Here is a 27,076-nt window from a genome sequence, read left to right as displayed (position 1 = left end):
GTCACAGCCCTTCCCGCTGCGGAGCACGCCGGGAGTTGTTGTCCCGCCGGTAGCGGTAGCGCAGCCTCCGGTGGGGACAGGGAGGCTCCGCGGCGAGAGCACCGGGCCCGCCGGGCCCGCCAGCCGCCCTCCTCGCACCTGCCGGCCGGCGAGGGCCCGCGGCCATGGGGCGAGTGTGCGGGCGGCGCGGTGCACGCCGGGAAGGCGCCGCGCCTCCCAGGCTGCCCCGCGCGGGCCGGGCGGGAGGCCGCGGGGCAAGATGGCGGCGGGCAGCGGGCGCGACTGAGGCCCCGGGTGCGGCGGGGATGGAGCCTCCTACGGCCCCGGGCCCCGAGCGGCTCTTCGACTCGCACCGGTGAGAGCCGCGGCGGCCCGGGGGCGCGCCTGGCCTGCTCCGTGTTTTGCGGGGGTGGGCCCCGGGCTGCTGGGGGAGGCCCGGGGGTTCGGGGTGTCCCGGGGGAGGCCCCGGGGGTTCGCGGTGTCCCGGGGGAGGCCCCGGGGTTCGCGGTGTCCCGGGGGAGGCCCGCGCAGGAAGCTGGGGTGTCTCTGGCGGGCGGCCCCGAGGGTCCGCTGCAGGAAGGGGTATCCCACGGGAGCTCCGTGGGGAAGGTCGGAGGGTCCCGTGGGGGGACCGGTGAGGGTCCAGGGTGTGCCCGGGAGGCCCGCGGGGAGATCCGGGGCGGGCTGGGTGTCTCGTTGGGGAGGCCCGGGAGGTCGCATGGAGTGGGGGATGCAGGGTAGTCCCTGGGGGGGCCCCGGGCGGGCAGCTGGGGGTCCGACCGTCCCGTGTGTGCCCCCGCCACGCTCACGCTCGCTGTGTTGCTCTTTGGCCCTACAGCTTTCCAGCCGACGGGTTCCTGCTTCTGGCCCTGCTGCTCTACGCGCCCGTGGGGCTCTGCCTGCTCGTCCTGCGCCTCTTCATCGGCGTGCACGTCTTCCTGGTCAGCTGCGCCCTGCCCGACAGCGTGCTGCGACGGTGCGTGAGCCCGGCTCTCCCCAGGGCGCTCCTGCTGTTCCCCGGGGCGGGGACGCGGTGTGGGAGGGCTGCCCTCGCCCCTCTGGGTCCTTGCCATGGAGGCTTGGCTCCCGCAGAGGTTTACGGGGAGCTGTGCTTTCAGGACACTTTGTCCCCAGGACCCACGAAGGAGCCTTCTCTGCCCAGAGCAAAGCTGGCAGTTGCCTCTTGAGAGCTCGGGGACTGATCTGAGATGCTTGGATCAGCTGGGCAGCCTGCTGAGGGGTGATGTGTGTGCCTTGCCACCCCGTATTTCACGCTGCAGCTCTGCAGGCAGCCTTCAGCCCCAGCTGCACCCCCCCCCAACAATTCCCATCCCAGACATCTGTTGTATCATTTCCATTTTGTACCAGTGTCCTTTTGCAAGTCACAGGAGTCCCCAGGTCCTGTTCAGGGTGTTGGATGTGGAAGCCAGCGACGGCTCAGGCTGCAGGGCTTGAGGAAACCGCTTTCCCCACCCCCCCCAGGTTTATTGTACGTGTGATGTGCTCGGTGCTGGGCTTATTTGTGCGGCAAAACGATCCCCGTCTCCGCGATGCCAGCGTGAGGGTGTACATCGCCAACCACGTCACACAGTTCGACCACAACGTCATCAACCTCCTGACCTCGTGTAACACGGTGAGTACCGTGGAGCCGAGCACGGCGGGTCTGGGGGCGCCTCTCTCCCAGAGAAGTGCACAGAGAGCTCGTTCAGAAGCTTTGGTTCTTATTTATTAACCCAGGATTGCACAAGCCTCGAGCTCCGTCTGTGGTTCAGTGTCACGCTTCAGGCTCTGCGTGAAAAAATGAAACAGGGTGAGGAGGAACAGGGAATGTGACAGTGGGTGTTGGTTTTATTGAAAGAGAGCAGCAAATCCTGGCAGCTGTGTCTTCTTCTGGCCTTGCAAATAGGTTGTGGGGTTTTCCCACAGCACTGGGTGCCACGTCTGTGTGCGGAGGGGGCGGCGTGGCGGGGCAGTGGGGCTCGGGGTGTTGTGCCTGGCTGGTGGTTGTGTAACTCTCCCAGTGCTCTTGTGAAATTCCTTGTGTGTGGAGCTGCTGAGCCAACAGGCTCCCAACGTGCCTGGGAGCGAGATGGTGGGTCCGGTGCCCTGAACAGCAGTAGGTTTGCCTCCACCTGGAGGAAAATAACGCTTGGAAGTAGCGTGTCCTTTGCCAAGCGTGTTAGGGGCACACAGAAACAACTCGGGGAATGTCGCCCGGGGCAGGGGGAGTTCCTTCCTCAGGCAGACGGAACAGTGTGATCTGGAGGTCAGGAATCCACTCCCGAGGGAGCTGGGGCTGGGGCGGTCACTGACACCTGGCAGCAGCGTGTTCTCTGCTCCCAGTGCTCTGGGAGCAGCCCCTGGAGGTGTTTTGTGAACAAGCAGGAGCTTTGTCTCCCTGGGAGAGCGGCCCTCGAGGGGGGGACAGGGCGGCCGTGCGTCCTTACTCGTGTTCTCCCCTGCAGCCCGCGTTGAACGGGGCCCCTGGCTTCATCTGCTGGTCCCGGGGCTTCATGGAGCTGGGAGTGGCGGGGAGCCGCGCGGAGCTGGTGGATTCCCTGAAGGTGTACTCGTCCCACAGAGGGAACCCCCCGCTGCTGCTCTTCCCCGAGGAGGCCGCCACCAACGGCCGGGCCGGCCTGCTCCGCTTCAGGTGCGGGGGTGCCTCTGCGGCGGGGCTGTCGCCGCGTTGGTTTAGCTCTGGGGTCGTTCACTGCCCACTTCTTCCTTGCAGCTCCTGGCCGTTCTCAGTCCTGGACGTGGTGCAGCCGGTCGCCCTACAGGTGCAGAGGCCTTTGGTCGCTGTGGTGAGTCGGGGACAGGGGCAGGGAGGAGCCGCGGGGGCGTGCGCTGCCTGAGGGTCCTGGCGAGGCTTCTGCTTCGAAGCCTGGGGGTGGTGCAGCCCGGCCTCGTGGCCTGACCCCCCAGGGACCAGCTCCTCCGTGCTCACGCTTCTGCCTTTCCCAGGGAACCCCCGCTGAGTCCGTGCTCTGTTACCCCCGAGTTCTGATGAGCACTGGGGTGGCTCGGCTGGCTGACAGCGTGTGGCTGCCTCCCGTGACCGCGGCGTCCCCGTGGCTCCTCTGTTAGCCACTGCTTTTAAAGTGCTTTGGAGGAACAGCTCCGGTCGCCCCGGGGAGCGGCTGATGGGCCAGGGGTTGTGCAAGGCTCTTTGGGTTCAGTTCTCGAGGTCCTGGCTCCCAAAGGCAGATGTGTGACACGGTGCAACTGTAGCTTCAGGGAAGGTGAAGTTCATGAGGGTGATGCTGGTGCTGCCAGGCAGAGTGCAGTAAAGCTGTTCTCGGCTGATCTACAGCAGGAGATTTTGTTGGATTTCTTGTTCCTTGATATGATTTATGGATCTACTTCATTAAAAGACACATTTTATATTGGTCAGGCAGTTTAGTTGATTCCCCATTGTCCACCTTTCTAAGGTGGGAGGACACAGTGGACAGATCTGAAGCCACTCACCAGCAGGTCACAAAGTGACTAAGTGTTGGTCCTGCACCAGTGCAGTTTTGGATTAAGATGCGGTTTTCTAACAGTGAGGAGGCTTTAAATTCTTGAGTGGCTGCTCTGGAGGAGAGGGAGGGCTGTCCCATTGTGACCTGTTTATCATGGATATCTTTTTATGGCTCTGGCTCCTCCGAGAAGTTCTGAGATGTGACAAGTTGTGTATGTGTCTGTGCATCCTTTCCTTCATGAATGTTAGGGAACAACATGCACATACCTGCAGATCTGAGTGAAGATACTGGTTATGGTCACGTCTTGGCTCCCATTTTAACCTTCAGGGGTCGAGCAGGACTTTTTGCCCTTCACGCACGTTGGCTGAGGAGATCCCGGTGGATTCCTTATGGGATTTTAAACCATCAAACTCCTGAGGACAGGAGATGAGATACTTGGAATGGTTCGGTCAGAGCTGTAGATCTGGAGGTGGTGTCCTCACCAGCGTGTGGGAAGTTAAAGGATAAAAGCAGCCAAGTACAAAGATCCTGGGAACAGCGTCCGTTCAGTGGCAAATTCTGTAGGATCGTTGGGAAGTGCAGGTCGGGGCAGGCTCTGGGGGCCTTCACCTCAGTCAGGCTCGGTTCTGAGTGCGGTGCAGCTGCTCGGGGCTGTGTCCCGTTGGGAAGGATGGGGAGCCCACCACCTCAGAAGAAGGACACGGAGCTGTTGGAGCGAGTCCAGAGGAGGCCACGGAGATGCTCCGAGGACTGGAGCACCTCTGCTATGGAGACAGGCTGAGAGAGCTGGGGCTGTTCAGCCTGGAGAAGAGAAGGCTCCGGGGAGACCTTCTAGCACCTTCCAGTGCCTGAAGGGGCTACAGGAAAGCTGGAGAGGGGCTTTTTGCAAGGGCATGGAGTGACAGGACGAGGGGGAACGGTTTTAAACTGACAAGAGGGGAGATTGAGATGAGATGTGAGGAAGAAATTCTTTGGTGTGAGGGTGGTGAGAGCCCTGGCCCAGGTTGCCCAGAGCAGCTGTGGCTGCCCCCTCCCTGGCAGTGTTCAAGGGCCAGGCTGGATGGGGCTGGGAGCAACCTGGTCTGGTGGAAGGTGTCCCTGCCCGTGGCAGGGGGTTAGGAGCTGGATGGGCTTTAAGGTCCCTTCCAACCCAAACCAGTCTGTGGTCCTGCCTGCGTATCCACTCCTCGCTGCCCTGGCTTAGCTGTGTTCTGCTTCCCTCGTGGACCCCCGACCAGCTCGTGCTCTGAGGGCCGCCACCTCACTGTGCTCTCTCCCGCAGAGCGTGGCTGACTCCTCCTGGATCACCGAGCTGCTCTGGACCTTCTTCGTTCCCTTCACAGTTTATCAAGTAAGGTACTATCCCTCTCTCCTTCGTTTGGGGCGGGGTTTGGGGCGGGCAGAGAGCCTGCCGTGTTTGCCATTGCAGTAAGAGATCTGTTGGTACGTGCTAATGCGCACCCTCGCTGTGGTACCCCATGGCTCCCTCAGCAGCGTTTGGTCCGTGCCAGCTCTCCTGAAGCAGAGAGGGCTCCTGGTTCCTGCCTTCAGCTGGTGAAGGGCAGGAGTCTCTCAGGGCTTTCACGCCGAGTTTGCTGGGTCTATGTTTGAAGCTCGCTGCTCTGCTGCGATTCACCCCGGGGCTGCTCAGGTCCCGTGGGCGATCCCCTGCAGGCAGCTCAGCCCTCTGGCCCCTCTCTCCTCCCTGCAAGCCCCTGTGGATCGCAGAGGGGGTCCAGACGCCTGCCCAGGGCCCGGGTGAGCCCAGCCTGGCTGGGCAGCCTGGGTGCGATAAGGGTCCATGAGCAGCTGAAGGGGCTTGGGGCCAAATTTCGGGGTCGGGGTATTTCGGTAAAGAGCAGTCCTGTGCTGTAGCTTCCCCTGGCTGTGTCTGGCCCGAGTCTCGCTGATGAGTTTTCTGCTTTCCCGTGAACGGCAGCGTCTGCTCATTTGGGGGCTTGCTGGGAACTTCATTAGGAGACACTTTGCATGTTACACTTGAGTGCTTGGAGGATTCCGTGGGCCAGTTTTGTCTCCTGAGCCAAATTGCCCTTAATTTTGCCAGCTAGTGCTGAGGTTTTGGCTGAGGTGGGGATAGCACCGCCGCACTCTGCTCCCCGGCGGGGCTGGCTCCTCCAGCAGCCCCCGGAGCCGTGAGCCCAGCGCTGTTGTCCCCATGCAGGTGGATGCCGTCTGTCCCCAGACGAGCCGAAGAGCTGAGCGAGGACTTTGCGCTCCGAGTTCAGGAGGTAGGAGGGCGACGGGGGAGAGGGGTGTGCAGGACTGCTGCCGTGTGGGACGGTCACGGAGGAGAGTGGGGAGCAAGCAGAGTTGTGAAGGGCGTTTCTGGATGGGATGGGAGCTCTGGCCCCTATTTATCACCCCGTATTTATCACCCCTTATAATTATTCAGTTTTTCCATGGCCTCCTTGCTACCCCCCAGTTATCCAGGCCATCCCCACCTAGTTCAAACCCTTTTCATAACACCACAAATCAAACGAAGCGATTGTTTCTCCACCTCTCCCTTACGTGCTGGGTGCTTCGTAGCTCCTGTACCAAAGATCTTGTATCTCCCCGTCAGCCTGTTTCAGCAGGATGGTAGTGCCTGGTCCTTCGTGTGCTCCATGCAGCACTGCAAGGCATCCCTGAGGCCCTGGAGAACTCAGTTCCCTGCCCTCTTCCCCTCGCCGTGGCTCGGCGCAGGCCCGTACCTCTGATGCGCTCCCCTGCGAGGTGGGAACGCCCCGGTCACGCGGGTACATGTGGCTCTTCCCTGCAGCTCCTGGCCGTGGAGCTGGGTGTGGTATCCACACGGCTCACCGCAGCAGACAAAACCGAGCACATGAAGAGGCTGAGACACACGTCGCTGCTCCCCTTTGCCCCAGGTGGGTGTCCCGGGTCGTGTCCTGGCTACAGAGCTGCTGCTTAGGCTTTGCCTTTGGGGAGGCCTCGGCCTGCTCGTGGTTACTCACTGGTGGAGGGAGAGGAGGAGGCAGGTTCGACATCCTCCTCGGGAGCAGGGGCTGCCTCTGCTCTGGGCTGGGGGCTGCAGGTAGCTGGCAGGGACAGGACCACCCCTCCTGAGCATGGACAGGATGGCCGTGTGCAGGAAGCCTGGCGGTCCTGTTCATCCTAGAGGAGGTGGAGCTGTTGCAGTTTGAAGCCGTGCACCTTCAGGCCCCCTCTCATGCCCACTGCTCTTTCTCCTGCAGCCTCAAGCCAGCCCCTGGCAGCCAGGCCCCGGGGGCCCTCCAGCCTGGCTGGTGTCGCTCCCGAGGACGTGCGGATCGCGGCAATGGCCCAGCGGGTCAAGGAGGTGCTGCCCCACGTGCCTCTGGAGGTCATCAGGACAGACCTGGGTGAGCGGCGCCCGGGGCATTGGCAGGGACGCGGGGTCACCTTCCGTGCCAGGCCTCTGCGACACCTGAAGGAAGAAACCTTGTCCCTCTGCCCTGTGGAGCGCAGTGGCAGCGAGGGTGTGAGTGTCCTGATGCAGCAGCTCCCTCTGACAGATCCCCTTTGTCCCTGCAGCCCAGACCAGCTGTGTGGATACCACCATCGCCAACCTGCTGGAGGGGAGGGTGCCCTTCTTCCCTGAAAGCGAGGAGGCCGGTGCTGACGTGCCTGCGCCGGCTGCCTCCCAGGCTGCAGCTGCTTCTGGCATCCAGGGCTCCGTAGCTGTGCCTTCTGCCAAGGTACTTGTGTGGTTGTGTTGTCTCCTCTGGCCTGATGGCTCGCAGCCAGAGCGTGGTGGCCTGTGTTCAGGACTAGCCACGACACCAGGGGAACGGAGCTTTTTGGAGACCAGATTGGCGTGCCGGGTCCTGCAGAGCCGCCGAGGAGGTCTCCTGGCTGTGGTTGCCTCCTGATGGCTCCTGTGCTCTCTGTTCCAGGCAGCTACAAAGCAGTTTGCGAGGTCCCCCGTGGAGCGGCACCTGTCCCTGCAGGAGCGGAAACGAGCCTTGTACGACTATGCCAGGAGGTGAGTCCACCCACGCCAGAGCCCGTCCCCAGCGGTGCCCCGGTGCGCCCCAAGCGAGGGCCAGCCCCTGCTTTGCCTCCTGTCCTCCCGTTCCTCTCCTCCGGCCCGAGGCAGCGAACCACGGCTGAGGGGAGCAGGCAGAGGTTTGTCTGCTTTGCCCCGTCCAAGCACACAGCCCCTCGTCGCTCCGGGGAGCGCGCTGACTCCTGGATTGCTGCTGGGACAAGGTGGGGTAGGAGCTGTTGGCCAGAAACAGCAGCTGAGGATCAGGGGCCAGCAAAACCCCTCGTTAGGCTCTTCGGTGTGACAGATTTGGCCGGTATCAGTCGTCATGGGACTGCAGATCTCCTCTGGGATGAGGGTCGGTGCTGTGCAACGCTCCTTTTAGGCAGAAGTTCGCTGTTCGGTGACAGGGATGGTGCAACTGATCCTCCTTGGTGTGAGTGGAGGATAATGGGGAGCAGGTCTGGCCTCTGTGCGTGGTTTTGATGAGGCAAACGCTGGAACGAGGGTCCAGTTCTGGTGTCTGGGTCTTTGTTTAGAAAAGATAGAAGTCAGGATGAGTTTGGGGGTAGGTTGAGGCTGTTGAGCTTCCTGTGGATGAGATGGCACGTGATGAACAGCGCTGGGTGAGGGAACCAGGCTCTGTTAGATCTGGCAGAGGAAAGGACGGCTGGAAGGTGTGGGCAGATGGACATCACAGAGGTGATGGGTGGTTGTTCCTGAAGAGGACGTTGGTGGATCAGTGGAACGGCTGTTGGAAGTCTGGGACATTCCTGTGGCCGGAGTTGAAGCTGGGCAGATTCTGAGCGCCCGTTTGTGGAGGGCTGGCCCTGGGTGACTCCGGTAGCTCTGTGTCACCACGGGTTTAATTTAAACAGGTCTGTTTTGCTGAAAGATCATGTCAGCCTGGAGGAACTGCACCTCGGAGCAGTCCTGTGCCGTTGAGAGTGTTAGCCTCCCTCTTCAGAGCTGTCCCCAGGCCTTTTAACCCGAGTGTGGAGGTGGCTGAGGGCTCTGGCTGGATCCACCAGGCAACTTGTTCAACAGCAAAGGAAGGAGGTGGAAACCCTTCCCTGTGGGTGCCCCACACTGTGGCACTTGTGCGTGCTGATGGTTTGTGTCCTCAGGGAGGGTTTGCTGCAGCGAGCCGGGGTGTGGTGGCCACGCACGCAGGACGTGGTGGTCACTGGGCGTCTGCCAGCTCAGGGTGGTGGCCGCAGGGCTCGGGTGGTCTCCCGGTGTCACCTCTCCGCTCTCCCAGGTGGAACCTGGCTTCGTCTGGGACCTTTCCCTGCCCCTGGGGCCGTGTTGTGCGTCTGTGTCACCCAAAGCGAGGTGTCCGGCTGAGCTGCCGTGGTCCCGCGCTGGGCCAGCCGTAGCCGGGTGCCCGCAGCCCACCCCGCGCTGTGCTGTTCAGCCTCCCCGGGGGAGCGTTCTGGAGCGGGCAGGGGCCGTGCCTGGGTGTGGGGCACGGCAGGGCTGGGGCTCTGCGGGCGAGGCGGCCTGAGAGACCCCGACCGGGAAACCTCCGTCCCCAGAGCCGGGCAGGGACCTGCTGGGGACCCCGAGCTGCTGCCCCAGCCCCGCGCGGGCTCCCGCAGCTCGGCCCGGCTCAGCCCGCGCCCCGGTGCTGCTCCCCCGGGCTTATCCCGGCAGTGACGGTGATGAGCGTGCGGCGGGGCTGGAGCAGCGCTGGCGGCCGGTCCCCCCGGGCCCGATCAGCGTGAGGAGAGGGTCCGGCGGGGCGGCGGCTGGTGCGGGGCCTCCAGCCTCGGGGGCGGGGGGGCCCCGGCCCTCGCCCCACCGGCCCCGGCCCCTCCCCGAGCCTGAGGGCGCTCTCTCCCGCAGGCGGTTCGCCGAGAAGCACGGCACGGCGCGGGCCGGCGGCAGCCCCTGACGGCCGCGGCGGACCCGGACCGGACCCGGACCCGGGCCAGGCCCCGCCGGTGCCTGCGCGGGCGGGACGGGACGGGCGCCCCCTGGCGGCGGAAATAAACGGCGGCAGCGTCTGGCGCGGCTCGGCTCTGCGGGCACGGGGGGGCGTGGCCAAAGAGGGGCGTGGCCAGAGGGGGGCGTGGCCAGCCCGGCTCCGTGCGGCTCCGCACGCGCCGCGGCCGCCGCCCGCTCGCGCGCCGCACGTAGGCGCCGCTTAAAGGGGCAACGCGGTGGGGCCGGCGGCCCCTGCCCCGGGCGAGCTGCCCCCGGCGGCCGCGCCCCCGCGACGGTGATGCCGGGGAACCCTCCGGGGGTCCGGACCCCTCCGGCGCTCCCGGCCGGGCGCGGACCCCGCGGGCCCCAGCGGACGGGGCCGGTGCCCTTTTAAGACCCGGGCTCCCGGTGCCGGTGGTTTTATTTACATGGGGGCTCGCGGGCGTCACGTGACTGGCGGGGGCTGCGCGCGGCTGCAGCGCGGGGCCATGGCGGGCGCCGGGGACGACGGTCCGTGGGGTACGGGGGGGGCGTGACCGGGGGGGTCCGGGTCCGGGGGGGGGGCGTGACCGGGGGGTCCGGGTCCGTGGGGTACGGGGGGGCGTGACCGGGGGGTCCGGGGGGCTGGTGTGACCGGGGGGGTCCGGGTTAGAGAGGTACGGGGGGTCCGGGGGGCCGGTGTGACCGGGGGGGTCCGGGTCAGTGGGGGGGCGTGACCGGGGGTCCGGGTCCGGGGGGCTGGTGTGACCGGGGGGTGTCCGGGTCCGGGGAGGGGCGTGACCGGGGGTCCGGGTTAGAGAGGTACGGGGGTGGTCCGGGTCCGGGGGGGCCGGTGTGACCGGGGGGGTCCGGGTCAGTGGGGTCCGGGGGTGGCGTGACCGGGGGATCCCGAGGGGGGCTGGCATGACCGGGGGTCTGGGACAGTGGCATCCCGGGAGGGCTGACGTGCACCGGGGAGAGGGGCCAGGTCAGCGGGGAGCCCCGGTGGGCGTCCTGGGTGGGCTGACATGCACCGGGGGGGTCCCGGCAGGCTGGCGTGCACCGGGGGGGCTGATGGGTGCGGGGGGTCTGGGGCAGGCGGGCTGACATGCGGCACGGGGGCTGAGGCGGGGGTCCCGGGGGAGCGGGGCAGGCCAGGAGCACCCTGGGCAGGTGGGTGTGCGGGACGTGCCAGGGTCAGAGACAGCGCTCGCTGCTCCCGGGGCGCTGGGCAGCGCTGCGGGGTGCACCGGGGGGTCCCGGCTGGGACGGGGTGCGCCGGTGGGCCTGGGGCAGCGCGGGGGCCAGGCTGTGCTGGTGCTGGGCTGACCCCCCCCCCAGGCTCCTGGGTGGAGCTGCGGTGTGGCCCAGGGTGCCCGGAGCCCGAGCCCCTGCCCTCGCCGTTCTGCCACGCCGACGTGGAGCGGATGCTGCTGGAGGCGCAGCTGGAGACGGAGAGCGGCGACGCGTGAGTCCCGCGGAGGAGCACGGGCGGCCGGAGCGCTGCCGGGCCGGGGCGGGCGTCAGGGCCGCGGGTGGGGGGGCGCGGTGACCCCGGGGTTGTGTTCGCAGGGCCCTGCTCGCGCTGGGCTCCCCGGCCTGGGACGACAGCGGAGCCGGCCAGGCCAGCGAGCGGCCTGGGGAGAGCGAGCTGCCCCCTCCCCGCAGCCAGCCCCCGCCGGGCTGCCCCCACCCCCGGCAGGTGAGGGAGCCGGCCCCACGCTCGCCTTGGTGGCCACACTGGCCTTTGGTGGCCTTGCTGAAGGCCTCACCTGCCCTGCACCTCCTTCCAGCGGGACGTGCCAGAGGAAGCCGAGTGGAGGGAGCGACGCCTGCCAGCGTCCCTCGGCTGGGCCTGCGCCCGCCGCCCACAGCGTCTGTCTCCAAAGTAAGGCTCGTGCCCCCCGCCAGCGCGTCCTGCTGCCCCCTGCCCCTGCTGCCTGCCCCGCCGCCCCGTCCCGCTGTGCCCGTACCCTCCTGTGTGCTGTCTCTGCCCTCGTGCCCCCTTTAACCGTGCGCTTTCTCCAGGGAGTTTGCCTTTGTGTGCTCCCCCCAGCCGGTGCTGTGGAGCCTGCAGGGAGGCGCAGTGGGGAGGAAGAAGAGGCTTTTCAGTTCAGAGCTGCTGCTGCTCTTCATCCCCTCGCTGCTGCTCAGCCACGTGCTGACCCTGGGGCTGGGGTGAGTTTCGCGTGGGCCTGACCCATGCTGTCGAGGGGCCTCTGGCTGCCCCGACAGGGGGCTGTCCCCGTGGGGAGCGGAGGGACGCTCCTGGAGCTGCACTGCTCGTCCCTGGGTGCTGTCCTGCCCCAGCAGCCGCTGCTGACCCCCACGCGGGTGCCTCACGATCGCTCTCTCTTGCAGGATCTACATCGGGAAGCGGCTGGCGGCCTCCTCGGCGAACCCGCTGTGAGCAGCCGGGCCCAGCCGGAGGTGGGTGGCTCGCCGCCCCGCGCAGAGGGAGCCCGGGCACCAGCCCATCCCCTCCCAGACCTCGTGTTCGTGGCACAAGGCGCCGTGCCCCCTTGTCCCTCCCTTAGCCCCGGCCTCGGGAGCTGGCCCTACCCCCCGCGTAGACAGGACCCCGCCGGTGGCAGCTCCGTGGGGCAGGCAGCCCCCGCCCGCCCCAGCCCGCGGTTACGGGTCCAGGTTCCTCCTCTAACACAAGACTGTAAATACGAGTCCTGAGCCCACGGCACCACGTGTGAATAAACATCCCTGTGCCAGCCGGGGGGCAGAGCAGCGTGCCAGCAGCCACCGCGCTGGGCTGGGCACAGCCTGGCCAGGGGACAGCACGTGGGCTCCCCAGCCGCGGCGGGTGCCCGTGCTGGGGGCTCGGGCTGCAGGGGGGCGAGTCCCTGCCCGGTGGGTGCTGGGGCACGGTGCTGGTGCGGTGCTGGGCTGGGGAAGGGGCCCTGGCTGGGCAGGATGGGTGCGGGGGTGCAGAGGGGGTGTCAGCCCCAGCGCAGGGTGCCAGCTGATGCGTTGATCCTTTATTAGTCGGCCGTGGCAGCGGGGAGGCAGGGCTGGGGCCCGGCACCGCGCCGTGCCCGGGCCAGGAGCGTCTGTCCTGGTGCTGCTGGGCTGGGGGCACTGGGAGCAGGGGGCACCTGGCTGGACGCAGGTGGCGGTGCCCTGTGCCACCCTGGTACCGGGGCGCACGGGGCATCCCGTGGCCGTGCGGGTGCTTCTGGTGTAAATGCTGCGAGGAGGCGGGTGAGGGGGGGTCCGGGGGGCGAGGGTCCAGCAGCGAGCTGGCAACAAGGCGCCGCGGGCTGTGCCATCCCCGTGGGCAGGGGGCTGCCTGCGGGCACCGAGCTTAGAGCTGTGACACTCGCTTGGACTTGGGCGGCGGCGGCGGCGGGGGCGACTTCAGCCCTTTGCTCCCATCGGCTGTGGGCGAGGCGGGTGCCTGCGAGCGGGGAGGGCCGTTACCGGGGGCGGGGGGCGGTGGGGGGCAGCGGGGGCCGAGCAGTACCTTCCCCCCAGTGCCGGCGTCGCTCTGCTCCAGGAAGGTCTCGTACACGGTGGGGCTGATCTTGCGGGGCAGCGGGGCCTTGCTGGCGCTCTTCACGCGCCCGCCGAAGCCGGTGGGGGACAGCGGCAGCCCTGCGCGGGCGGGGGGGTGGGCAGGGGGTCACCCGGCCGGGGGGGCCCTGGGCTGCCGCCTGCCTCAGCACCCAGACCCGGCGGCACGAGGTCGGGGAGCGACGACCAGCGGCTCCGTGGGGAGGGTGTGGCTGTGCCAGGGGCTGCAGGGGCTGGCGAAGGTGCCCCCGTACCTGCAGCGCTGGGCTGGGCACCGGCGGTGTCTCGGCCCGGGGGTGGCTGCCGGCCCTCGGCGCTGCCCAGGCTGCTCTCGCTCGTGTGCCGGGAGAGTCTCCGCTTCTCGTCCTGGGGCGTGGGGGGGGCTCAGCACCCCGGGGGGGCCCGGCTGCCCCGCAGACCCCTGCCCCGCATGCAGGAGCCCCTGGCAGGGTGCGGTGCCCCCCCAGCCCCTGCGCCCCACAGGGGGGTCCCGTTTGTGCCGGGGATCACAAGGGGGGTCCCGGGGAGGGGTGGGGGGGGCACCGGGGCGGTGCTGAGCGTCACCTTGGGCTCCGGCGGCTCCGAGAGGGACGGGCGCACGTCCTGCCGCCGGGACCCGAGGAAGGTGCTGGAGCGGCTGCCCCTGCGCTCAGCCCTGGGGTCCGCGCTGTCGGGGGGGGCGAGGGGCAGGGTTAGGGGTCGGGGGGACCTCTGTGCTGGGACTGCGGGTGGGGGGGGCGGGCAGGGGGAGCGGGGAGCAGGGCTGGGCCGGGGACGGGGCCATCATGGTGGCCGGGCCCCTGAGGTTGGCGTAAAGGGAGCCCGGGGGGCAGCAGGCTGGGGAGGTGGGAGAGAAGCATCTGGGGCGAGGGCAGTGCCAGGGGGGCTCGGGGCCAGCACTCGCCTGTCTCCAGGGTGGCTCGGCCGGTCCCAGTCTGGCCCCCAGGCCATGGACCGGGGTCGCCCGCTGCGCCGGTCCTCGAAGCAGACCTGGGAGCACAGGGAGGGGGGGGGAGCGCGGAGCCGCCGCCGTCCTGCCCTTGGCTTGGGCAGGGCCAGCTGCCCCCTGCCCGGTCCCGGTAACCACGGGGCGGGCAGGACCCCCAGTGCCCCTCGTGTCAGGCCGTGTCCTGCTGCCCCAGCCCCGCGCTGGCTTGTCCGGCGTCACCCCCCGGCCGTGCCCGCGCCGCCCCCCGCACTCACCATCTCCCGCACGCCGTACTGGCTCTCCACCTTGGCGCGCAGCTGCAGGAAGCACTGCTCCATGCGCTCGTGGAACGGCCGCAGGTCCTCCGTCACCTTCCGCCGGTGGATGCGGATCCCCTCCGCCAGCAGCGGGGTCTGCGGGAGAGCGGGGACGGGAACCCCGGGGCTGCGGGACCCCCCGGGGCTGCGGCACCCCCCGGGACGGGGACGCTGCCGGCCGTACCTGCCAGGCGATGAGGTCCTTCAGCTTCTCGACGTTCCCCTCGTCCTCGGGGTGCTCCCGCAGGTAGGACTCCTGGAAGAAGGCCTGCGGGGACCCCCGTCAGCCCCCCGCGGGCAGGGCGGTGCGGAGCGGGGCCGGTCCCGGCGCGGCCCCCCCGTGTCCTCACCGTCTCGTACTTGGCGAAGCCGCCCATGACCGCGGGGTCCACGATGCCGTTGAGCAGCATGGAGAGGGGGTTGACGGGCAGGCCGGGGTCGCTCTGGTGCCGGTTGATCTCGCTCATGATCTTCTCGTTCGTTTTCATCATGGTCTCGATGGCGTTTTCCAGGGGGGAGATGACGGTCTGTTCCCGGGGCCGGGGGGGCACGTCAGCGGCCGCTGGCCCGGCCACCTGCCCCCGCCCCGGCTCTGGGACCTGCGACACTTGGGGAAGGGATGCCCGGGGACAGCCCCCACCCCCCGCGCCCCCTCCTCACCGTGGCGGTGGAGGTCACCACGAACCAGCGCAGGATGCCGGGCAGGGGGTACGCTGTCACGAAGGTCGTCCGCTCGATCCACATGTTCTGCGGGGACGGTGGCGGTCACCCCCCGCCCTCCTGTCACCCAGGGACACCCCCGGCTGCCCCGTGGGGCAGGGAGCTCCCCCCTCCCCTTCCCACGGGCATGGCACCACCACCTGCCCCATCCCAGGACGGGGGGACCCCCTGTCTCCCCCTTCCCCGGGCTCCTCCCAGGGCCCCCCCAGCTCCCCCTGTCCCCCCCCACCGCCAGCGCTCACTGCAAATTCATTGTCTGGGTCCTTGGGGCCTTTCTTGAAGGGCCGCGAGTAGCTGAACCTCTGGACGTGGTTGGCTTTGTAGAAGCTGCGGGGAGGGAAGGGCAGAGGGTGGGACAGGTCCCCGCGTGTCCCCTTCCGGCGGCGTGGAGCCGGTGTCCCCCCCACGCTGGGACACTCACTTGGTGATCTGCTCCGGGATGCTCCGGTCCTTGAAGCGGACCCTGGGCTCCTCCGCCGGCTGCACGGTGAAGCACTGGATGTCTGCAGGAGTGAAGGGCCACGGCGCACACGGGGACGGGGCTGCGGGGAGGGGGACAGCCCCGGGGGGGCGAGGGGAGGCACTAGGGGACGAGCCGCCCTCCCAGCCCCGTCCCGCGCGCGGAGGATACACTGGCCCGGGGAGCCCATGATGTCCTGCCCGGGGGGGGACGTGCTCTTGAGCTTCTCGGCGTTGGGGAAGGGGCTCAGCAGCCGCATCTCGAAGTCCTCCCGGCGCTCGTACTCCTTGCCCCGGTAAATGAAGACCTTGTTCTGCGGGGGGGGAAGAGGGCAGCTGGTCCCAGCGCGCTGCGGAGCGGGGCCAGGGAGCCCTCGGCCCTGCGCTCCAGCGAGCCAGGGGTGTCAGGGGTGCAGGTGCCCACGAGGCTGGTGGAGACCCCCCGCCAGGGAGGTATTTCCCCAAACCCCACAACTGGGAAAAAGGAATTAAAGGGTGGGCTGGCAGGGAGAGGGGTGGTGGGGAGAGGGCTGGTGGGGAGGGAGTCAGCAGGGACCCCGGAGGTACCCAAATCTGTTCATGAACAGCCCCGTTAGCCCAGCCCTGTCTGCACCCCCGGTACGGTACAGCACACCCCGTCCCTGCAGCCCAAATAAATGATCACGGAACCGTTTGGGTTGGGAAGGACCTTTAAGACCATCGAGCCCAACCCTTACCCCAGCACTGCCAAGGCCACCACTGACCCATGTCCCTCACACCACATCTACACGGCTTTTAAACCCCCCAGGGATGGGGACTCTACCACTGCCCTGGGCAGCCTGTGCCAGCGCTTGACAACCCTTTGGTGAAGAAATTGTCCCTGATCTCCAACCTAAACCTCCCCTGGTGCAACTTGAGGCCGGTTCCTCCCACCCTACACGACATGGCACAGCCCCATGGTGGGAGCCGCTCACCCGGAGGAAGGTGGGGAAGCCTTGCCCGTAGTAGCCCACGGCGAAGTAGTCCGGGCTGGGCCGCAGCACCTTCAGGATCTTCTCGTAGAACTTGGCTTCCCGCTGCTGCGGGGCAGAGGGGCAGGGGTGGGACGGGCCGGGGTCCCGCAGCCCCCCGTCCCTCCCCGCGCATCCCCAGCCCGGCCAGGCGCTCACCAGGATGTCGCTCAGCATTTCGTAGTCAAAGACTTCGCTCTCGTACTGCTCGGCCAGCTCCTTGCAGATGTGGATGGCCTCCTCCCACATCTGCGGGGCCGGGGGCCGCGGTGTGGGGTGAGCCGGGCGAGGGGCACCGGGGGCTCCCAGGGAGGCCAGCCCCGGCGGCGGGGCCCCCGCACCCCTGCTCCAGCAGGAGGGGATGGGAGGGCTGTCCCCGGGCGGCCGGGGGGGCTGGGCACTGCGGGGCTGCAGCGGGGCTTCGGTCCCCCCGCCTCCGGCAGCTGAGCCCCCCGCCCGGGAGAGCCCGGGGGTACCCTGGGACCGGCCCTGGGGAGTGCTGGGGATGGGGTGGGGATGGGATGGGATGGGATGGGGATGATGGGGATGGGGATGGGGATGGGATGGGGTGGAATAGGGATGGGATGGGATGGGATGGGATGGGGATGGGGATGGGGTGGGGTGGGGATGGGGATGGGATGGGATGGGGATGGGATGGGATGGGGATGGGCTGCGTTCACCTTGCCCTGGTCGAAGTAGTCGATGATCTGGTGGTAGAGAGCCTCCTTGAGCTGGCGCTGGGTGCGCAGGCTGGGGCTGTGCGAGCCCTGCACGGGCGCCGCCGTCGCCTCGTCCGACCACTGCGCGGGGCGGCCGGAGCCCGTCACGGCGAGCCCCCGCGCCCCCATGGGTGCCCCTGTGCCCCCCGCAGCCCCCACAGCCCCCAGACCCCCCGCAGCCCCCCGCGCCCACCCGCAGCAGCCGGGCGTGCAGCAGCAGCGTGTAGGCTCCCTCCGTGTAGTTCTCGTAGCTGACGTGCAGGTCCTTCAGCTTGTACAGGTACCTGGGGGCGAGGGCGCCATGTGGGGGGCCTGGGGTCCGGCCCGGCTCCCCACGGGGCAGCCCCCTCCCCTGGCAGCGGGGTCGGGGCAGAGCCCCCTCCGCCATCCCCGTCCCGCATGCCCAGGGCAGCTCGGGGCCCCGGGACCCCTCACCCCGGGTGACGCCGGTGTCCCCAGGGCCGCTCACCTGATGTACATGGCCTGGCGGTCGATCTCCTTGTAGAAGTTCTGGGGAAGAGCAGACGGAGCCGCTTTGGGTGGCCCCAGGAGGGGGCACTTGCCGCAGCCCCCCCCCCCCACGCTCCCACGGGACCGGGCTGCCCTCGGCACCGGGGAGCTGCTCGGTGCCTCCCAGCCGGGGACACCGGGTCTGGCACCGCGTGCCCCCATCCCTGCTGTGCCAAGGGCCCTGCAGCCCCCGGGGGACTGGGGGGGACACCGTCTGAGCCTGGGGGCGCGGGCAGGGGCTCACCAGGAGGTTGACGGTGCAGCTCATGCTGTAGGTCTTGTTCTCATCGTTCATGACCGCGCGGTAGTCGAGGAGCCGCTCCAGGAGCCCCGTCACCAGCGCCACGAAGCTCTGCCCGGGCTCGGCCAGCTCGGGGTGGCTGCGGCAGCACCCCAGCAGGCTGGGGAGGAGGGGGGGGCATGGGCTCAGCTCCGCAACGCTCCTACCGCTGCCCCAGCTCAGCTCCCCCAGGCGCAGGGAGCTGGGGGGGGCCAGGCCCCCCAACAAGGGACAAAAAGCAGCACGTGGACTGCAGCGAGACTGAGCAGCCCCAGTGCTGTCCCCAGCAGGGACACTGGGGTGGGGGAGAGACCTGACAGCGCCAGCCGCCCCGTGCATGGATCTGTGATGGGCAGCGCGGGGTGAGAGCAAAGCCTGGGAGGGCAGGGGCATCACCAGGGGCAGGGGCATCACCCGGGGCAGGGGCATCACCCGGGGTAGGGGCGTCACCCAGGGCAGGGGCATCCCCAGGGCAGGGGCATCACCTGGGACAGGGCAGGGGCATCACCCGGGGCAGGGGCATCCCCTAGGACATGACAGGGGCATCCCCTGGGGCAGGGGCATCAGCTGGGGCAGGGGCATCACCCAGGGCAGGGGCATCACCCGGGACAGGGGCATCACCCGGGACAGGGCACAGGCACCACCGTGCCCTGGAGAGAAGGTGGCGGGGCTGTCTCTGCACACTCACATGCTCTCGAACAGCTGCTTGTACTGCTCGTCCCCGCGGCCGCCCTCCACCTCGCTGTCCAGCTTGCGCAGGAGCTCGTCCTCGAACTGCAGAGACACGTGTGAGCGCGGCCGGGGACGTGCTGAGCTTGGCCCCGGGCTGCCACGGAGAGGCTGGGGGGGCCGGAGGAGCCCGGGCCCCCACACAGCCCCCGGGCTGGGCCGCTGCAGCCCCCTCCCCAGCGCTGCCCGGGGTGCTCACCCGGCTGAAGCCCCCGCTCAGCTGGAACTCGCAGAGCATCATGTCGAAGAAGATGGGGATGGTGGACCTGCGCAGCTCCAGCTCCGGCACCAGCGTCATCTCCAGGATGGGGCCCACCATGCCCGGGATGAACTCGATCTTGCGGTGGCCTGGGGAGGGCAGGGGAGGCTGGGGGGGGGCAGGGGGTCCTGCAGCGTGCTCCGCACCCCGCACCGCGCAGGGGAGTGAGGCGAGGCGCGTCCCCGGGCTCGCACATCCCACAGGTTCATACACCCCGCTCACGCCTGTGGGCTCCCACAGTGGCACCATCCCACCCCCAGCACCCGCTCTGGGGTCAGTGCTGGTGAACACCAGCCCATAGCCGCTCGCCAAGCCTCCCGCTGCTGGCCACGCCGCGGCTCACCTAGGCTGTACCACATGTCCCGAATGGCCGCTCCGATCGCGGCTCTCATGTCCCCGTACCTGCCAGGGCGGACGTCGGTCAGCATCGCTCCGCAGCCCGGGCACAGCGCCTAGGCCAGGGCCCCAGCACAGCCCGACCAGTCCCAAAGCCCCCAACCCCGCGGCGATGCCAGCCGGCGCTGGGCAGGGGGTCCTGCGGGGGCGAGGGGCACTCACTTGGCCAGGATGCTGTTGCGCTTGGCCGGGGAGAAGTTCTCCAGCTGCAGGGAGTCCTGGGTGAGGAACGCCACGGCCAGGTGGAAGTAGTTGTTCCAAAGCTGCAGCGACAACACGAGGATGAACACCAGGATGGGTGGCATGGGGGGCTGGGGGCGGGCAGGGTCCCCTCCTCGGCCCCCAGGGCACCAGCAGCCCCCGGCTGGGCAGCGCCCGCTCACCTGCAGCTCGAAGCTGCTGTTGCTCAGGAACATCTCGGTCAAGGTCGCGGCAAAGTGGTTGATGGCGCGAAGGAACTCCCTGGGGGCGAGCGGCCGCGGGGTGAGGGGCCACTGGGCACTGACCGGCTGTGGGGCATGCACGCCGCCTGCCCACCCCACGCAGGCAGGGACGCCTCTGGTGCTGCCCTGAGCCAGCCTGAGTGCAGCCCCGGGGTGGTTCGAGGGGGTCCGGAGGGGGCTGAGCTGGCCCAGGGCTGCCCAGCGCCACCGGGGCACCGGTGGGGCACCGGTGGGGCACCCCGGGTCACACCCAGCCCCGGTGCCTGCGGGTCCCTCCCCGCGCCGAGCCCCTCACCGGTTCTGCACCATGCTCATCACCACCCAGTCGCAGGGGTACACGGTCTTGCCGATGAGGTCCTTGAAGAGGATGAAGGTCTCCATGAGGAAGTCCTGCCGGGGAGGGGGTGTCGGGAGCCGGGACCACGATGCCCTCCCGGGGCGATGCACCCGACAGAGGTGGGGGCGCGGGGACGGGGGCTGCGCCCGGGTCCGGGGCGGGTGGCACCAGTGCCAGGCGCAGGAGGGCACTGTGGGTGGTGGGACGCCCCAGGCGCAGTGTGGGGTGGAGGGGCAGGAAGGTGCCGGTGGCGGTGCCCGGGTCTCGCTGCACGGGGCAGCACTCACCATCAGCTTGGGCCGGGAGGGGAACGCCCGGAGGTAGGAGCTGTAGTGGTCCTGGTCCAGCTGGCTCAGGATGGCGGCCATGCAGGCCACGTAGTGGCTCTGGGGGAGAGGGGGGTCAGGCACTGCCGAGGCCCCACGGCTGGCACCATGGGGTGTGCTGGGGGCGAGGGGGTCCCCAGGGCTGGCACTGCAGGGTGCACTGGGGCTGAGGGGGGGTCCCAGAGCCAGTACCATGGGGCACACTGGAGCCAAGGGGGTCCCCAGGGCTGGCACGCGGGGTGCACTGGGGTGAGGGGGTCCCCAGAGCTGGCACCATGGGGTGTGCTGGGGCCAAGGGGGTCCCCACGGCCGGCACCGTGGGGTGCGCTGGGGGCGAGGGGCCTGTCCGTGTTCCTCCAGCGGGTCTGTACCCCGCAGCCCCCGCGGCCCCGGGGACCCCTTGCCCTCCGCCTGCCCTGCTCCCCTCCGCCCCAGCTCCCCACACCTCTCCTCCTGCCCCATCAGCCGCGGCTCCGGCAGCAGCCCGTCCTCTCCCGGTCCCACGCTCCCGGCTCCGGGGGTGGGACAGCCCCGACCCCCGCCGTGGTGCTGGGGAGGACACAGCCGTAACCGCACAGCGTGTTCAGGGGAAGCTTCGCTCTTGGGACAAAGCTCCAGCGAACCCCCGGGGGCTGATCTCGGGAGTCACCCGAAGGCACCCGGGGACGCAGCGGCCCCGGTCTGGCCCCGGTCCGGCCCCGCAGGCAGCAGCGGGGTCAGCAGCCGGCTGCTCCCGGCATCGGCCACCGCCGCACCGGGGCTGTCACCCCGCAAACCCCCGCCGGGGCCGCACACACCGGGGACACACAACCCGCACCGGGTGCCCGCGGTGCGGCGGGGGAGCGCGGCCCGGGGCTGGGCGGCTCCGGGGAGCCCGGCCCGGGCGGGACGCGGCCGAGAGGCTGCCGGTACCGGCGCTCCGGGATCACGGCGCCAGGCGCGGTCCCTGTCGCGGGGCTCCGCCCGGACCCGCGTCCATCGGCCCCGCCCCGGCGCCGACACCGCCCCCGGTCCCGCCCCGGCGCCGACACCGCCCCCGGCCCCGCCCCGGTACCGGCGAGCCCGCGCGGCCCCGCCCCGCCCCGCCGTGCCCCGCGCCGCGCCGCCGCCGAGTACCAGGTACGGGCGGGCCGGGGAGCGGGGCCCGAGCGGGGGGGAGCGGGGCGGCGGCCGGGACGGGCTCTGCGGGCACCGGCCCTGCGGCCCCGCTCGCTGCGCCGGGACCCGGGCCGGGAGCGGCACCGGGACCGGGACCCCGGGCGGCGGAACCGGGGCGGGGGTCCCGCGGCCGGGGATGCGGGTCGGTGCGGGGACCCTGGGGCCGGGACGCGCGGAGCCGTACGGGGAGCCCCGAAACCGGGACCCCGCGGCGGGGCGGGGACCGCCGGGGCGGTGCGGGCACCCGCGGGACGCGCGGCGGGGCCGGGGCACGGAGCCGGGCTGGGCTGGGCGGGGGGGGGGTCCGCGGTGCCCGGCCCCGAGCTGCCGGGGGTCGCAGCGCTCCCGGGGCCTCTCCGCTCGTGCCTGGGGCGGTGCGGGAGGCACGGGGCCGGTGGCACCCAGGTGGCCGGTGGCACCCCGCACCGAGCACCCGGTGCCAGGCACCCTACGCCGGGCACCCCGCACCGAGGTAGCCGGTGGCTGCCGTGGCGGGGCTCCCCGGGGAGCGCGGCCAGGGGAGACGGGGCTGTGCTGAGAGCCGCTGGGCCAGAGGGGCTGCGGACCCCCGGGGCTGGGCCCCCCGGGCAGCAGCCCCGTGCCCGCTCTGCCAGCCCCGCTGTGGCACCGCCGCCCCGGGTGGGAGCCGCGGGCAGGGAGCTGCGCCCGGGAGCCGCCTGCCTGGCTCAGCCCGGCTCTGCTCGCCCTCGTTAGCAGACGCGTCCATCAGCGGGGGCTGCGCTCGCCTGACACACGCACACGCGCGACCCCGGGGATGTCGCTTCGGGTACCGCGCGCCGCGCTGATGCCAGCCAAGGGTACGGCTGCTGGCGCGGGGGGGATGCAGCCCACGTTGCTCCCAGCAACTGCCAGCGCCGCGCTCTGCACTCGAGGCCTTTGTGTCTGCCCGTGGGGCTCCGGCGGAGCCGGGCACAGCCTCGCTGCTCCCCGGGGAACAGGAGGGCGCAGCTTTCGGGTGGCTCCAGCCCCTCTCCTCCCCGCGGGAGCGCACACAAAGCCCAGCTCCTCGCGGAGGTGCGGGGGGAGCCTGGAGGAGAGGTCTCCATGGCGCCGTTCTTGTGCTTGGAGCACGAGGTGGACACGTATGAGTGATCGCCAGGACACGCTTTGCCAGCGTGTGCCCACGTGGTGACAGCGGGTGCCAGCCGGGCTGCCTGCCTGCTCCCGGAGGCACGGAGCTCCTTGCCACCAGCCAGCCTCCAGTGGTCTCCACACTCCCGGGGGCACGGGACCGAGCCCCTTGGGACGGCCACGGCGGCAGGGGACGTTGGGGACCGCCGCTGCGCCCCGTCCGTGCTGGTGCTGCCTCAGGAGAGGGGCCGGGGACGCGGCTCCCAGCCAAAGCTGTGCTGAGCCTGGGACCCACCGTCCCTTCCCGGTGCGTCCCCTCCCTGCAGGAAGCGTTCGGTCCTGCCGGTGCGCTCGGAGCGGTGGATTTAACCGCAAAAGCTCCTTTCGACTGAGGTTATCTTCTTTACGAGTTATAATTATTATAATTATTTAATACTATGGTAGCATCCAGAGGCCCCAGATAATTAGTGGCTCTGTTCCCCTCTGTAGTAACCATGCTATTTCCGTGCTAACTGGTGCTTTTGCACAGGGTCTCCCTTGCGTGTTTACGAGGATGGTCCGTGTCATCCTGGCTGTTCGGTGCGTGGGGAAACTGAGGCACGCGGCACAGACAGACCCTTGCTCATTCCTAAATGCCCCCGGTAGCATATAAAGACAAGGGGGGGCGGCTGCTGGATGGCATTGGCAATCCACTTAAAGGCAGGAATTTGTATTCTGAAACGACATCGTCCCTGGCTGTGCCGGGAGGCCGCAGCCGCAGAGGCCTCCTGCGCTGGCTGCCAGGCGGGCGGGCGCCCCGGCACGGGGGCTGCCCCGGCGGGGTCGAGCTCCGCAGGCCTGGACCGGCACACGCGGGGTCGGCCAGGCGGTGTGGCCGCCTCTCCAGCAGTTCCCAGAGCTGCTGTGGGGGCAGCTCGGGGCTTTCTCCGGAGGTTTCTGGCACAGGAAGGAGCACAGGGGGTCCCCGTCCTTCGGGGCTCCCCAGCCCGGCCGGCGGCTCCACGCGGGGCGGTTTGGCTCCAGATGGGCTCCTGCGCCTTCCCCACAGGGCGAGACGGGGAGCGAGGAGCTGCGGGGAGCTGCACCTCCCGTGGTTGAACGCCTCTGGGTCGTGTCCTGCTTCCCTTGTCCCGTAATCGCTGTGGGAACAGCCCGTGTCGGAGGTGCTGGGCTCTCCCGGTGTGTGCTGCGGTGCTGGGCACCGGCTGAGCTCCCCCACTCTCCGCGCCAGGCCTCCGTGTCAGGTGTTTTCCCGTGTCTGTGCAGCCACACAGGGTGTCTCCGGGAGGAGGGGGAGGAGGAGGATGTCCGTGGATGATCCCCATGGGATCCCTTCCGTGGGGCAGAGCTGTGGTGTGCGCGGCGAGGGTGGCCCCGGGGAGGTGCCCGGGGGTGCTGGCACGGTGGGTGGCGGGTGGCGGGGGTCCCTGTGCCCCGTGCCCGGGAGAGTGAGTGGTTCTCCCGCAGAGCCCTTCAGCCAGTGACCTAAATAGAGATGCGTGTGGATCCTCCAGCTCGCACGAGCTGCCGGGCCCCAGCCGGCGAGGGGGGGACCCGTGGGTCAGCCGCGCTGCCCGGAGGCCACGGTGATGGTGCCCACGGAGCACGAGGCACCTGGGGCAGCCTGCGCCTGCCGTCCAGAGCCGGGCCAGCCCCGGTGCTGCTGGTGGAGCCCCAGAGGGTCTGACTTTGCCTTGGACGCTCCCGGGAGGGAGCAGGAGGCTGCGGGGCTCCCCGGGGACACGGGGAGCTGGTCTCCCTCTCTGCCCCTGGAGGAGGGACGCGCGTCCTCGCTGCGAGGGCACACGGGCTGGGCGGGGGAAGAGCTGCTGGAGCAGAAGCGCGGCGTGGGCACGAGCACAGTCGGGCACAAACTGGCCGCGATTAAGTGCCCGCAGGATACGAGAAGGTCCGTGAGCCACCGAGCAGCCGGGCCTGGCAGAGCCTCCAAGAGAACCGCGAGGGCTCGAGCTGGCTTCGTGGAGGAGCTTCCTCAGCGAGGGGCCAGATTTCAGGGCTCGCTCGCTGCCCGAGGAGATGCTCCCCGTCCTCCATCCTCGGGTCCCGCGGATGCTCTGATCCGAGTACAAACGCGCCGAGCCCTCGCAGAGCCAACGCGGGATTAAGCTCCGCTGCTGAGCGATGTGTCGTGACCCTTCCTCCTGCCCTCGGCTGAGAGCAAACGCCTCCTCCTACGGTGTCGGTGGCACCTCTGCCCTCTCCAGAGATGAGGTCCTGTCCCGGGAGGAGCCGCCGTGCCCGGAGCCGAGCTGGGTCGTTAGCTGTGCTGCTCTGCCGTTCCAGGAGAACAGGACTGCCCGTCCCATCAATCTCATCCCCGGCTTCCCGCGGCCTCGAGGAGAAGATTTATGGGTCTGCTCTGGCTTTCCCTCTGCCACAGACGTTACCAGGAGGACAAGGGGGAGGATGGGTGGAGGAAGGGCCAGTGCCAGGCAGGGGGGAGCGGTGGGGGCCCGGGGGACCCCGGGGCTCCGGCAGCAGAGACCCCCCTGCGCTGTGTCCGCTCCTGGCTCCCCGCGGGTGTTTGTTCTCCCCTTCCTCGCCCTCCTCAGCCTCGGCACAACCCACACGTTTTCCCAGTGCTGAGTTTCCCCGTTGAGGTGGGTGACGGCCCGGCTGCCCCTCCGCAGGAGCGGGCAGAGCGCGGCTAATTGGCCGTGATCGCTGGGTGATTATGTCTTGAGCCGCGCTGGTCAGTCAGTTTTTGATCCGTTTGATGTGTGCCACGTCGCCTTTGTGTTACTCTGCTTCCTTCATCAAAATGTCAGCTGCCTCGCAGGAGCCCGAGCCCGCTCCACCGAGGCTCTCACCTCCACCGACCCAGCCTGGAACCTCATCAAAGCAGACAGCACATCGGTTTGATGAGCCGTGTTCTCCGTGCCCCCGCGCTGCCTGGCGCGGCCGGTACCCGCTGCCGTCCTTCGGCTGGCATCAGCCAAGCTCCGAGCCCGGCCCCGTGTTGGTGGTCGCGTGCCCCAGCTGGTGCCAGCCCACCTGCACCCCCCGGCCCCCCACACCGGGGCTCTGCCGCTGCCCGTCCCGCACGCTCGGGCTCTCCCGAGGCTGCTCTCCACCAACTGTGCCCAGGGGGGACCCCGATGTCCCCCGTCCCGCAGGCACTGAGCACCGGGGCTCGGCCCCCCGCCTCCTGCTCTGGCATCAGGAGGTGGCACGGGCAGGGCAGGCAGGAGCCCATGGTCAGGAGGCCCCGCTGATCAACGGCATCGTGGTCGCGGCGGAGGCAGGGGGCTGCGTCTGCGCTCAGGCCATGCTCCGCTCCTGCCCTGTGCCCGGCTGCCGGGGCGGCTCCTGGCACCCCCTGCCCTGTGCCTGGCTGTCGGGGTGGCTCCTGGCACCCCCTGCCCTGTGCCCGGCTGTTGGGGCGGCTCCTGGCACCCCCTGCCCTGTGCCTGGCTGTCGGGGTGGCTCCTGGCACCTCCTGCCCTGTGCCCCCTCCAGGAGCGCTCAGCCGGCCGCGCTGGCCCCGAGCTGGGCTCAGGAGCCCGCTCCAGTGCGGGCATGTGCCAGCTGACCCCTCTGCGTGTTGCCTCCCCGGCACAGACGTGACCAGGGACGCTGTGGCAGGACCCGGGGGGTGCTGAGCTCCGGGCACCGGCCGCCGCTGTGGCGCGAGTGGGGAGAGGCGACCCCGTGGCACGGAGCCACGTCCCTGGGCCGGCTCTCGCCTCGGCCGCCGCTGCCCATACTAACGATGCCCCGTCCTGCATCGCCGGCACTCCGGGGTCTGGGCACGGCTCCAGGCGCGGGAGGCGAGCGCCGGGCGGCGCGTGGAGCCGCATCCCGACAAGCGCGGAGTGGGGCTGCGGAGATGCCGGGGTGTGGGGGCCGGGGCGGGGGCTGCGTGAGCCCCCCGCTCCGCTGGCCGGGGGCTTGTGGCCGGCCGGGGAGGCACCGGGCACCGGCACGCTGGGCACGCGGGGAGCTGCTCAACACCAGCGCGGGGTGACCCCGGCCGTGCTGAGTCAGCAGCTTCGGTACGGCGGGAGCGAGGCAAGATGGCGAGGGGGGCCGGGGGCTGGCGGGGGCCGTGGGCCCGTCCGCAGCCTGGGCAGGAGGGCGGCAGGGCCAGCAAGGCTGCAGCGGGGCCAGGAGGGTGCGGGGGCAGCGGGCAGGGGTGCGGGGCAGGGGCCATGGTGCTGCAGGATGTGGCGTGGTGCAAGGGGGCGAGGCCGAGCCACGGGGGAGCCCGCGTCTCTCCGCTCCTTGCCCACATCTCTCCACTCCTTGCCCACGTCTCTCCGCTGCTTGCCCTCATCTCTCAGCTCCTTGCCCACATCTCTCCACTCCTTGCCCACGTCTCTCCGCTCCTTGCCCTCGTCTCTCCACTCCTTGCCCACGTCTCTCAGCTCCTTGCCCTCGTCTCTCCGCTCCTTGCCCTCGTCTCTCAGCTCCTTGCCCACGTCTCTCCGCTCCTTGCCCTCGTCTCTCCGCTCCTTGCCCACGTCTCTCCGCTCCTCACTGCACGACAGCAGAGGCACGATGCCCTGGTC

The 27,076-nt window shown here is 69.5% G+C and overlaps 2 protein-coding genes across 3 annotated transcripts in view; one reads left to right on the top strand and one right to left on the bottom strand.

Moving 5' to 3' along the window:
- Positions 1 to 219: 219 nt before the first annotated feature.
- AUP1 (AUP1 lipid droplet regulating VLDL assembly factor) lies at positions 220 to 12,097 on the top strand. Of its 2 annotated transcripts, XM_068403952.1 has the most exons (15): positions 225 to 355; positions 839 to 976; positions 1,483 to 1,633; positions 2,466 to 2,653; positions 2,735 to 2,807; positions 4,747 to 4,820; positions 5,647 to 5,713; positions 6,244 to 6,349; positions 6,677 to 6,823; positions 6,996 to 7,159; positions 7,358 to 7,446; positions 10,930 to 11,059; positions 11,151 to 11,245; positions 11,386 to 11,535; positions 11,719 to 12,097. In XM_068403952.1, the coding sequence occupies exons 1-15, from the start codon at positions 306 to 308 to the stop codon at positions 11,765 to 11,767; spliced, it is 1,671 nt and encodes a 556-aa protein (XP_068260053.1). In that variant the 5' UTR covers positions 225 to 305; the 3' UTR covers positions 11,768 to 12,097. The 2 variants fall into 2 exon arrangements, with proteins under 2 accessions (XP_068260052.1, XP_068260053.1); XM_068403951.1 differs by lacking the exons at positions 10,930 to 11,059; positions 11,151 to 11,245; positions 11,386 to 11,535; positions 11,719 to 12,097 and adding an exon at positions 9,298 to 9,452 and having other exon boundaries at positions 220 to 355.
- Positions 12,098 to 12,349: 252 nt separating this feature from the next.
- LOC137665141 (dedicator of cytokinesis protein 2-like) overlaps positions 12,350 to 27,076 on the bottom strand; it is a 39,340-nt gene continuing 24,613 nt past the window's right edge. Inside the window, 26 exon segments of the mRNA XM_068403967.1 lie at positions 12,350 to 12,766; positions 12,833 to 12,951; positions 13,116 to 13,248; positions 13,447 to 13,560; positions 13,562 to 13,598; positions 13,787 to 13,872; positions 14,086 to 14,223; positions 14,312 to 14,395; positions 14,478 to 14,654; positions 14,788 to 14,874; positions 15,090 to 15,174; positions 15,269 to 15,350; positions 15,479 to 15,620; positions 16,260 to 16,364; positions 16,455 to 16,544; positions 16,976 to 17,095; positions 17,208 to 17,298; positions 17,484 to 17,524; positions 17,769 to 17,925; positions 18,493 to 18,578; positions 18,733 to 18,881; positions 19,136 to 19,194; positions 19,351 to 19,451; positions 19,572 to 19,650; positions 19,927 to 20,021; positions 20,256 to 20,354. Coding sequence (XP_068260068.1) covers positions 12,674 to 12,766; positions 12,833 to 12,951; positions 13,116 to 13,248; positions 13,447 to 13,560; positions 13,562 to 13,598; positions 13,787 to 13,872; positions 14,086 to 14,223; positions 14,312 to 14,395; positions 14,478 to 14,654; positions 14,788 to 14,874; positions 15,090 to 15,174; positions 15,269 to 15,350; positions 15,479 to 15,620; positions 16,260 to 16,364; positions 16,455 to 16,544; positions 16,976 to 17,095; positions 17,208 to 17,298; positions 17,484 to 17,524; positions 17,769 to 17,925; positions 18,493 to 18,578; positions 18,733 to 18,881; positions 19,136 to 19,194; positions 19,351 to 19,451; positions 19,572 to 19,650; positions 19,927 to 20,021; positions 20,256 to 20,354 — 2,649 coding nt within the window. The 3' untranslated portion in view covers positions 12,350 to 12,673.

Source organism: Nyctibius grandis, chromosome 6 (assembly GCF_013368605.1).
Source record: "Nyctibius grandis isolate bNycGra1 chromosome 6, bNycGra1.pri, whole genome shotgun sequence".
Taxonomy (NCBI): Eukaryota; Metazoa; Chordata; class Aves; order Nyctibiiformes; family Nyctibiidae; genus Nyctibius; species Nyctibius grandis.
Note: the sequence above shows the minus strand (reverse complement) of the source record. Positions and strands in the feature narration are given on the sequence as shown.

Excerpts from the sequence above, each read along its gene's own strand:
- AUP1 (XM_068403952.1), top strand. The coding sequence starts at position 306 with ATGGAGCCTCCTACGGCCCCGGGCCCCGAGCGGCTCTTCGACTCGCAC. Across the intron at positions 2,654-2,734 it reads GCCGGCCTGCTCCGCTTCAG|CTCCTGGCCGTTCTCAGTCC; the intron begins GTGCGGGGGTGC and ends TCTTCCTTGCAG. Across the intron at positions 11,246-11,385 it reads CCACAGCGTCTGTCTCCAAA|GGAGTTTGCCTTTGTGTGCT; the intron begins GTAAGGCTCGTG and ends CGCTTTCTCCAG.